Below are 11,366 nucleotides of genomic sequence, written 5' to 3' on the forward strand. Positions count from 1 at the left end.
GTGGTGGATTCTCCTTCTGTTTTAAAATGAGAGACATGCTTTTCCTTTGGACTAACATTTATTGAGCAACTACTGTTTGCTTTGGATATGGCAGTGTCCAGACCCAGATGGCAGATCCCAGGGTGGGTCTCAACATCATTTTCCTACCATTGGCTATTTTACTTCAGTGAATCTGACCTTCGATTGAGCTTTGTTTGGTCATAAATATGGTTTTATGAAAACGGAGACAATATAGGTAGACAGCCCCCAATCCCCTCTCTCAGAAGTCACGATCAGCTTGATGTGCATCCTTACATATTTTTCTGTATGTGTTTGCATACATATATGAATCTAAGTAACTATATAAACTATATGCATATACATATAGTTATATATGCAAAACTATATATTTACATAAATTGAACTATGTATACATTATCTTTTTTTTTTTGGTTAAGTCATCTGTGCCTGGAGATTTCTTTATGGGAAGGATTTTCATTAAGATTGAACTTTTTCTTTTTGAGGAAGATTGGCTCTGTGCTAACATCTGTTGCCAATCTTCCTCTTTTTTTCTTTTTTCTCCCCCAAGCCCCAGTACACAGTTGTGTAGCATAGTTATAGAGTTGTAGCTCTTCTGTGTGGGACACCGCCTCAGCATGGCTTGATGAGTGGTGAGTAGGTCCTCGCCGAGGATCTGAACCGGTGAACCCTGGGCTGCTGAAGCGGAACGCATGAACTTAACCACTATGCCACCGGGCCGGCCCCAAGAATTGAATTTTGATGATGGTTATAGTACTACTTAGCTTTTCTGTTTCTTCCTGTGTCAGTTTTACTGAGTTGTATCCTTCTAGGAATTTGTCCATTTCATCTAAATTTAGATGACATTTTCCATTGTGGGGGTTCCCTTCATCTAACCCTCTTGTCAGCTCTCCAGTTCCTTTGCTGTTATGGACTTGGCTGTAGTGACGTCCTGGTCTGTGCCTCTTTGGTCTGGATGTATGCATTTCTGTAGGATCCACTCCTAGAAATAGAATTGCTTGGTCATTAGAGTATGCCCTTTTAAAAACTTTTAATTGAGGCTGCCACCCTGCCTTCCACTAAGACTGCCCTCAATTGACATTTCCAACAGCACATTCTGAGATGCCCATTTTCCCACCCCTCCACCAAACAACAGATGCTATTAATCATTTTCATTTTGCCAATCTTATGGGGCAAAATTGTTATTTTAATTAGCATGTCTCCCTCCCTATTTCTTTGAGGTGAGACATCATTGCCTATTGGCCCTCTTGTATTTCTTCTGTGAATTGTCTGTTCACATCCTTTGCCCTTTTTTCTATTGGGTAAGCCCATTAATTATACTAATTTCATGGATGGGTAAATAGAGGCTCAGAGAGGGGCCATCATTTGCCCTGGTCACACAGCAAGAGGGAGGCAGGACGGGGACTCAAACCCCCACCGACTCCACAGTCTGAAGAATGTGTGTTTGTTGCTGCTTTGAACTTTGTGTCTATATGGCGGGTCCACCCATGGGAGAGCAGGGACCAGGAATACTGTGCTCACCTGCGTCTCTAGTGCCCAGTCAGGCACTCACTGGGGAAACAGCGAGGAACAAGCCAGAAAAAAGTTCCCTGCCCTCTGGAGTTCCCATTCTTGTGTGTGTGTGTGTGTGTGTGTGTGTGTGTATAAACATGTATTTCTTTTAGAGTAACAATAAAAGCTATTTTTAAAAATTTGCCTGGAAAAGCCATTGCTTGTCAGGCCCTTGGGAATATGTGCCCTATCTCCATTCCGTAAAAGAGGAAACAAGCCAGACAGGGGAAGAGACTCTGAGGCTGCACAGGCCACACATGGTCAAAATGGTTGAAATAAACATGGATGACCTTCCTTTTTAAGATTTTAGTGCTTATTCATAAAAAGCAACAGCTGACATTTCATTGAGCACTTGTTAATGCCAGACTCTATTCTCAGCACTTTCTATATATTGACTCATTTAACCGCCACAACCTCGAGGGCGGTAGATACTGCTATTATGCCAGTTTTACAGATGGAGAAACTGAGGTACAGAGAGGTTAAGTAACTTTCCTGAAGGTGTTAAGTAGCAAAGCCAGAATCTCAGTTCATGCTGTGTAAGAGTCTGTGCTCTTAACCACTGCCCTACATGGCGTATTTGCCGTATGGATTATCTCTAGAAGGATGCACAAGGAACTGGTCACAGGGATGGAGCTGGGGGGTGGGGGTGTTGACATAATAAATAAATTCCATAATTTTTTAAAGGTGATAAGGACAATGGGGAAAAACAGCAGAGGTCTGAGGGAATAGGGTAGGATGAGGGAGCAGGGAGTTTGTGATTTCAAGTAGAGTGATCAGGGATGGTCTAATTATGAAGGTGGCATTTGCACAGAGACCTGAAGGAGTGAGACTTGTGGATAGGTTGGGGAAGAGCATCTCAGGCAGAGGGGTCAGCCAGTGCAAAGGCCCTGAGGCCAAAACAGTGCCTGGTTTCTTGGCAAAATAACTAGGAGTCCAGCGTGTCTGGAGCAGTGAGTGAGGGGGGGAGTAGGGGTGAGGACAGAAAATGGTAGGGACCACCACATCATGTGGGGCCCTGGTGGGGGATTTTGATTTTGATTCCAAGGGAAGTGGGAGCCATGGGAGAATTCTGAGCAGAAGAGGGACTTAGGTTTTTTTTTGGGGGGGGAGGGGGTTACAGCTCTATTAAGATATAATTCACGTACCATAAAATTCATTCATATAAAATAGTATAGAGTTCAATGCCTTTTTTTCAAAAAAAATTTTTTTCTTGTGATGAGAATTTTTAAGATCTACTCTCTCAGCAACTTTCAAATATGCAATATAGTAACAAAATTATTAACTACAGTCACTATGGTGTATATTACATCCCTATGACATTTATTTTATAACTGGAAGTTTGTACCTTTTGATGGCCTAGACGCATTTTGCCCATCCTCCATCCCCCGCGTCTGGCAACTACCAATCTGTTCTCTGTGTCTATGGTCGGTTTTTTTTCCTTTTTTTTTAGATTCCACATATAAGTGAGATCATACAGTATTTTTCTTTCTCCATCTGACTTATTTCACTTAGCAGAATGCCCTCAAGGTCCATCCGTGTTGTCGCAAATGGCAAGATTTCCTTCCTTTTTATGGCTGAATAATATTCCATTGTATACATATACCACGTCTTTATCCATTCATCCATTGATGGACACTTAGCTTGCTTCCATATCTTGGCTGTTATAAATACTGCTGCAATGCATATAGAGGTGCGTGTATCTTTTTGAGTTAGTGCTTTTTGTTTTCTTTCAATAAATACCCAAGAGTGGAATTGCTGGATCATATGGTAGTTCTATTTCTCATTTTTTGAGGAACCTCCATACCGTTTTCCATAGTGGCTGCACCAATTTACATTCCCACCAACAGTACACAAGGGTTCCCTTTTTTCCACATCCTCACCAACACTTATCTCTTGTCTTTTCAAGAATAGCCATTCTGACAGGTGTGAGGTGATAGCTCATTGTGGTTTTGATTTCCATTTCTCTGATGATTAGTGATGCTGAGCATCTTTTCAGGTACCTGTTGGCCATCTCTGTCTTCTTTGGAAAAATGTCGATTCAGGTCCTTTGCCCGTTTTTTAAATCAGATTGTTTGTTCTTTTGCTATTGAGTTGTATGAATTCTTTATATGTTTTGGATATTAATCTCTTATCAGATATATGATTTGCAAATATTTTCTCCCAGTCAGTAGGTTGCCTTTCATTTTGTTGATGGCTTCTTTTGCTCTGCAGAAGCCTTTTAGTTGGATGTAGCTCTACTTGTTTAGTTTTGCTGTTGTTGCTTTTGTTTTGGTGTCAAATCCAAAAAAATCATTGCCAAGACCAATGTCAAGGAGCTTACCACCTATGTTTTCTTCTAGGAGTTTTATGGCTTCAGGGCTTACATTCAAGTCTTTAATCCATTTTGAGTTGATTTTTGTGTATGGTGTAAGATAATGGTCCAGTTTCATTCTTTTGCATGTGACTGTCCAGTTTTCCCAAAACCAGTTATTGAAGAGAGAGTCCTTTCCTCATTGTGTATTCTTGGCTTCTTTGTCGAAGATTAGCTGTCCATAGATGTGTGGTTTTTTTTCTGGGCCCTCTATTCTGTTTCATTGATCTATGTGTCTGTTTTTATGCCAGTACCATACTGTTTTGATGACTATAGCTTTGTAATATAGTTTGAAATCAGGGAGTTTGATGCCTCCAGCTTTGTTCTTCTTTGTCAAGATTGCTTTGGCTATTCAGGGTCTTTTGTGTCTCCATACAAATTTTGGGATTGTTTGTTCTATTTCTGTGAAAAATGCCATTGGAATTTTGATAGGGATTGCATTGAATCTGTAGATTGCTGTGGGTAGTATGGACATTTTAACAATATTAATTCTTCCAATCCAAGAGCAGAGAATATCTTCCATTTATTTGTGTCTCCTTCAATTTCTTTCATCGCTGTCTTATCAATGGCTTTTAGTATAGTCACCGAGTTGTGCAACTACCAGCACAGGAAATTTCAGAACATTTCCACCACCCCAAATAGAAACTCTGCACCCCTTAGCTTTCATCTTCCAAGCTCCCCTGCCCCTGGCAACCACTAATTTACTTTGGTCTCTATAGATTTGCCTATTCTGGACATATAAATGGACTCATGAATATGTAGTCTTTTGTGACTGACTTTTTTCACTTAGCATCATGTTTTCAAAGTTCATCCATGTTGTAGCCTGTGTCCATACTTCACTTCTTTTTATTGCCACAGGATAATCCACTGTTTGGATCTACCACATTTGGTTTATCCACTCAAGAGTTGATGGACACTTGGGTTATTTCCATTTTCAGGCTATTATGAATAACGCTGCTGTGGACATTCATGTACAAGTTTTTGTGTGGACGTATGTTTTCATTTCTCTTAGGCAGACATTTAGGAGTGGAATCGCTGGGTCCCGTGGTAACTGTTTAACCTTTTCGGGAACTGCCAGACTGCTTCCTGAAGTGGTTGCACCATTTTACATTCCCACCAACAGTGTTTGAGGGTTCTGATTTCTCCACCTCCTCACCAACACTTGCTATTATTTGGGGACTTTGTTTCAAACAGGGTCCCTCTGGCTGCTCTCTGGGGACCAGGCTGAAGGAGACAGAGGTAGAAGCTGGGAACCCAGTGAGGAGTGACTGTAACAGTGAGGCAGGAGAGCGTGGTGGCTGGACTGGAGTGCTGGAGCAGAGGAGGTAGGAAGCGACTGGATTGTGGAGAGACTTTGAAGATGGAGTTAATGGGATTTGTTACTAGATCAGTTCTGGGGTGCAAGAGAGGGAGGAGAGTCAAGAATGACCCGAAGATTCTCTATCAACTGAGACAGGTAAGACTGCGGTAGGAGAGGGTTCGGTGGGTGGAATCAGGACCTCAGTTTCGGACACCTTGAGTTTAAGATACCCACCAGGCATATATATATATCACATCTTCTTTATCCATTCATCCACTGACGGACACTTAGGTTGCTTCCGTATAATATTCCAGGTGGGACTATTCAGTAGGCATTGGGTATTCGAGCCGGATCCTAGCATTAGTTGGCGTTCATTGCACGTTTCTTGAATAATTAAAGACAGGACTGAATCCGAATCCAGGGTCCCAGTTGCCCCCTCCAAAAAATGGGGACAATACTTCCACTGACTACCAGGTTGTCAGCAGGCTGGGGCGAGTCTTGTGCAGCACGGGGCAGGACTGTACACCTGGAAACTAAGGTTATGCGTAGGGTGGACAGACGGCTGAGGCCCGCAGGTCGGCAGAGAAATGGAGGTTACGCTGGGTTCAGGCAGTGTCGTCCATCCGTCTCCCCCGCCTCCCAGCCTCTGGCTGCCGTCGGGGAGGAGGAGGGGAGATTGGGTCGTCACCCTGTCTTCCCTCGCTTAGGCTGGGTTTCCTCCTCGAGGGCCGCCCAGGCCAAAACTGCTGATGGAAACCAGCTGCAGGAGGCGCCCAGGCTCGGCGCACGCCCAGGCCCCTCCCCGGCGCCGGCAGACCCCGCTGGGTGGGGGGGGATGAGGGCGCCCCAGCTCCCCTACCCCCTTCCGCAGCCGGGCCCCGGGCCCTGGCACGTCCGGCGCGCCTGATGCTTTCCAGATGTGAGCCTGGTTCCCCTCCCCCACCTGGCCCTGATTCTCCTGCGAGGGACGGGGGAGGGGAGCCAGGGTCCAATACCCCCCTATCAAATCGCTACTAAGGACCCAGGCCGGTGTCCCCTCCCTGCCTGTCTCCCTTCCCTGTCCAGGCGGTAAAAACCGAACTGGGATGGGCAGACTGCGGTAGAGACGCTCCTCCCCCACCTCCGCCTCTTCCCAGTGCTTCAGCCTCCGCCCCCCCCGCAGCGGGCTCGGGTGGCCTTGTTGGGATCCAGCCCCAAGACCCGCCCCTCGGGGCACGCCGCACCCAGGCCCCGCCCCTAACAGCCCGCCCCTGGACACGCCCCTTATAAACCCCGCCCCCGGACCACGCCCCTTCGAACGCGGGCCCGCGCCCCCGGCCACGCCCCTGGGACGCGCCTCTGCAGACAGGTCCCCTGCGGAAGGCTGGGTCTGCGTGTCTGTCTCTCTGCCCGCGTCTATCTCTGTCTCTGGGTGTCTGTGTTTCTCGGTCCCTGCCTCTGACTCTGTGTGTCTCTCCTGCCCCCTGCATGTCTCTGTGTCTCTCTCTGCAATCCTCTGTCTCTGTCTCTCTGAGTGCCTAGGTCTCTCTCTCTCTCCAAATTTCCGTCTCTGTGCCCCTCCGTCTCTGCGGCTCTCTGTCTCTGCCTACATCTCCGCCTCTGTCGGAATTTCTCTGTGTCCCAGTCCATCTTCAGTGCTCTCCCTCCAGTCCCCTCCGCCTCTCTATGTTTCTCTCTCCGCTGCCTGCATCCCCGGCCGGCCCGCGCGGGGGCGCCTGGCCCTCCCGGTTCCCACCCATCCCTACGGCTTCCGCGCCGGCGGGATGGGCGGCTCGGCGGGCCGCGGGCGCCCCCGTGTGGCTGGCCGGGGCTGTCCAGAGAGGCCAGAGAGCTGAGTGTGCGCTCCCGAAGGGCTGTGCCCCGTGCAGGAGGGACACTGTGGGTGTCCGGGGGTGACCCCGGGAGATGGTGTGTAACCCCAAGAGACGGTTTGAGTGCGTACCACTGTGAGATTGTGCGTGACGCCAGAGGTTGTGTGCTGCTGTGTGACCTTGTGAGATTTTGTGTGACAATCAGAGATTGGGTGTGACTGTGGGAAATCGTGTGTTACACCGAGAGGATGTGTGTGACTGTATGTGAGATGAGAGAGATGACGTATAGGGGACTGTATGTGACACTGAGTTTGCATGTGCCTGAGACACTATTTGGGGGACTCTGTGACATGCAGAGACCATATGTGAGTGAGAGATTGTGAGTGTGCAACATGGTGAGGACAAGAGCGCTGTGTGTGTCACACGAACAGGTGATGTGTGAGAGAGAGTGAGACTGAATGAATGTGATACACCAACAGATGGTGTGAGAAGGCAGTGTGAGAGGCTGGGGGGACTGGGTGTGACAGAGAGACTGTGCGAGTACGTGTCAGCCACACTGATGAACTGTGACACACTGTGTGTGACAATGTGTGACACAGGTCGTGTGGGCTACTGAGAGACACACTGTTGTGACAGTGCATGAGAGAGTGTGTAACTGTGCAGGGCGCTCAGAGCTCAGAGTACAAGAGAGACCATGTGTGTGTAAGTGTGCAACACTCGAGATTGCTGTGTGAGGGTGACAGCTGTGTGCGACAGACTGCGTGAGGCTCAGCAAGAGATTCTGTACACGACAGTGTGTGTGGTGGGACAGACTGTGTGTGAGGGAATGTGTGTAAGATTGTGTGTGACAGCGGGAGATTGTGCAAGAATGAGCGTGGCTGTATGTGGGAGTCAGTGGATGTGTGACTATGTGTTGCTGTGTAAGACTACAAAATATTGTGTGACAGTGCTTGACAAAGAGGTTTGAAGTCTCAATTCATGTAAATGTGTGTGACACCTTGAGAGATTGTGTGTGACACTGTTTGTACATTTGACACCCTGAGATGGTATATCTGACTGTGGTTGTGCAAGACGTCATTGGTGATGATGTGCCATGCTATGAAAGATAGTGAGGGACCACGAGTGACATTGTGAGAGACCCTGTGACTGTGGCGCTGTGGGAGGTTGTGTGTTGAGCACAGGTTGATTGTGAGACTGTGTCGCAACACTGGGTGCCCCAGCGAGATACTGTGCATCTCTGTGCGAGGGACGGCGAGTGTGAGTCTGTGTGCTGAGAGGGGTCGTCTGAGCTGGGTGACACTGAGGTGGTGGGTGTGACAGGGTGGGAGAGCATGTGTGATGGAGTGAGAGCCCATGTGGGACACACAGGAGAGATTTGTGTGACTGTGCAATAAGTGCAGCAGGGTGTGGGGCACGCCTTGAGAGACTGTGTCTTTGTGTGTCTGTGTTTGTGTGTGAGACAGAGACAGGGATAGAGAGAGATGGCTAGGGGAGACTGGGAGAGAGAGAGAGAGACACAGACAACACAGGAGACAGAGACACAGAAACAGAAAGACGAAGAGGGGGACGGACAGACATAGAGAGAGGACCCAGAGAGACAGACCCAGTGGTGGCGGAGGGAGGAGGCGGGTCCTCAGGGGCTGCGCCCTGGGGGAGGGGGCGGGGCGGGGCTGGGGACAGGGGACCCAGACGCTGCCTCCCAGCCTCTGCCACCCGTCCGCCATCCCAGCCCTGAGTCGCAACAGGTAGGAGGCTCCAGTCCTGCCCCAACAGCTAGTCCCTCTGCCCATCCGGCCACAGTCTGTCCGCCTGGGAATGAACGAATGCATGAGCGAATGAATGACTTTATACCTCTGCGTCTCCATCCGCCTGGCTCTCCCCCAGCCCCTCCATCTCCCTCTGTCTGTCCCCTGCTCCTTCTCTCCTCTGTTCCTGTATACCCCCGTGCCTCTCTCTCGCCCTCTATCCCGTCCCTTCCTCTACCCCTCCATTTGTCCCTCTCTGTCCTCTCCCACCCCATCCCTCCTGCACCCCTCCAGCTCCCCTTCTCTGACCCCTCTGTCACTTTGTCCCCCCTGTGCCTCCATCCCCTGTATCATCAGTCCCTTCCTTTGCCTCTCTATTTGTCCCTCCCTCTACTCCCTCCATCACTTCATCCCTCCCCCCATCTCTCCATCTCTCCTTCACCCTCCTCAGTCTCTTTATTTTCCCCGGTGCCTCAGTCTCTCCCTCTGTCACTTTGTCTCTGCCCTTCCGTTTGTCTCTCTCTCCATCCTCTCTTCCCCTCTCCCAGTCATGGCCGGTGTGGCCCCACCCCCCGGGTCCCCCCAGCCCTCTCTCCGGCTGCTAATGAGCAGAGGAGCCTTTGAGGTGGCCAGGTCTGGGGTGGGGGGGCCCCCGAAGGGGGTGGAGGGGGCAGCTGCTGCCAAGGCCCTAATGAGGCCCCCTCTGCGCCCCTCCCGCGGCGATCTTAATTCTTTGTTCTCCCTGGAGCCGCCGCTAATTGGCCTGGGGAGGGGCCCCCTCCTGGCTCATGCTCTATCCCCGGGGGCCCAGGACACCTGGGTCCTCACCCAGCACCTGTGGCCCTGTCCCTCTGTCTCCCTCTCCACCTGCCTCTCAGCCTCCCATCTGTGCTTCCCTCCTGCCTTCCCTCGCCCCTCTCTGTTCCTCCACCTGCCTCTAGGTACCCCATCTGTGCACCCCTCCAGCCCTCCTCTTCCCCCTCTCGTCCATGTTCAACTGTCCCTCCTTCGGCCTGCCTCTTGGGCCCTCATCTGTGCGTCTCTTCACCCCTCCCCTTTTCCCTCTGCTTTCCTGTCCCTCTCTGCACCTGCCTCTGGGCACCCCATCCGTGCGCCCTTCCACCCACGCCCTTGGTACTGGGGCCCACCACCACCGCCACCCTTACCTGGGGACCCAGACTTGCCCTAGCCCACCCCCTCAACGCCCACTCCCGCCCGGCTTTTAACCCCTTCTCCGCCGCAGCCATGTCCAACAACATGGCCAAGATCGCCGAGGCCCGCAAGACGGTGGAACAGCTGAAGCTGGAGGTGAACATCGACCGCATGAAGGTGCCGGGTCAGGGTGGGGAGGAAGGCGGGGCCTCCGGGGCCAGGGTCTGGACAGGGCGGGGTTGGGGGTGGAGCCCGGAGCCGCGGTGGGAAGATCCTGTTCCCAACAGGGCTGGACCCGGGGCGGGGCCCGGGGGAGGGGCCTTGGGACGGGGCGGGGCCGGGCGAGGGGAGGGAGCCCGGACAGGGGCGGAGCTGGTAACGGGCGGGCCCGGGGCGGGGCCCGGGGCGGGGCCGGGCGAGGGGAGGGCACCCGGACAGGGGTGGAGCCTGATAAGGGGCGGGCCGGGGGCGGGGCCTTGGGATGGGGCGGGGCCGGGCGAGGGGAGGGAGCCCGGACGGGGCGGAGCCTGGTAAGGGGCGGGCCCGGGGCGGGGCCTTGGGATGGGGCGGGGCCGGGCGAGAGGAGGGAGCCCGGACAGGGGCGGAGCCTGGTAAGGGGCGGGCCCGGGGCGGGGCCCTGGGGCGGAACCGGGAAAGGGGCGGAGCCGGGACAGGAGCAGGCCTGGAGGGGCCCGGGGGCGGGGCCTCGGGGCGGGGCGTGGACTTATCCTGGGCACCCGCAGGTGTCGCAGGCGGCGGCCGAGCTCCTCTCGTTCTGCGAGACGCACGCCAAAGATGACCCGCTGGTGACGCCGGTGCCCGCCGCAGAGAACCCCTTCCGTGACAAGCGCCTCTTCTGCGTCCTGCTCTGAGCCTTCCCGACAGCTTACCTTCCCCTGCCACAGTATGAAACCAATAAACGTGGTGACTCTTGTGGTACCTGTGCTTTCGGGGAAACTGAGGCATGCGCAGATTTGTGTTCCTTCTCATTCCTTCTGACTGCGTGTGGGATGTGGAGGGGTGGGGGTGAGGATATGCTGGGTGTGTTGGCACCCAGGAGGTAATGGGGTGAAGACTGTGGACTCCAGCGCTGATGGAACCCTCAGCTGGTCTCGCTCCTCTGCTCAGTCCTGGGCTGGAGACTCCTGGGAGGCCCGGTGCCGGTCCCACTTTTCTCATCCCCTGAATGACAGGACCCCCTTTTTTCCCATCTGGCTGCCGCCTGCTGCAGGGCTACCTCTGTCTTTAAGCACTGAACTCTGTTCATTTATTCCTTCTTCCAAGTACTCCCTGAGTACCTACTCTGTGACCCACCCTGTGCTGGGTGAAGCTGGGGACAGCTGTGGGAGGCTGTGACGGGGACAGCCTGGCTGCTGTTCTCCTGGGGCTCAGAATCCAGTGGGAGAGACAGATCTGTCTCCAGATAGTGACACCCAGAG

The 11,366-nt window shown here is 52.1% G+C and overlaps 1 protein-coding gene and 1 pseudogene across 1 annotated transcript; both read left to right on the plus strand.

The window, feature by feature from the left end:
* Positions 1-7,124: 7,124 nt before the first annotated feature.
* LOC147912840 (uncharacterized) lies at positions 7,125-10,001 on the plus strand (annotated as a pseudogene).
* A 19-nt stretch (positions 10,002-10,020) lies between these two features.
* GNG8 (G protein subunit gamma 8) lies at positions 10,021-10,873 on the plus strand. The gene is made up of 2 exons (XM_014795126.2): positions 10,021-10,104; positions 10,671-10,873. The coding sequence occupies exons 1-2, from the start codon at positions 10,021-10,023 to the stop codon at positions 10,797-10,799; spliced, it is 213 nt and encodes a 70-aa protein (XP_014650612.1). The 3' UTR covers positions 10,800-10,873.
* The last annotated feature ends 493 nt before the right edge of the window (positions 10,874-11,366 follow it).

The sequence above is a fragment of the Ceratotherium simum genome, chromosome 33 (genome assembly GCF_057802395.1).
Source record: "Ceratotherium simum simum isolate JZ-2026a chromosome 33, ASM5780239v1, whole genome shotgun sequence".
In the NCBI taxonomy this organism is placed as follows: domain Eukaryota; kingdom Metazoa; phylum Chordata; class Mammalia; order Perissodactyla; family Rhinocerotidae; genus Ceratotherium; species Ceratotherium simum.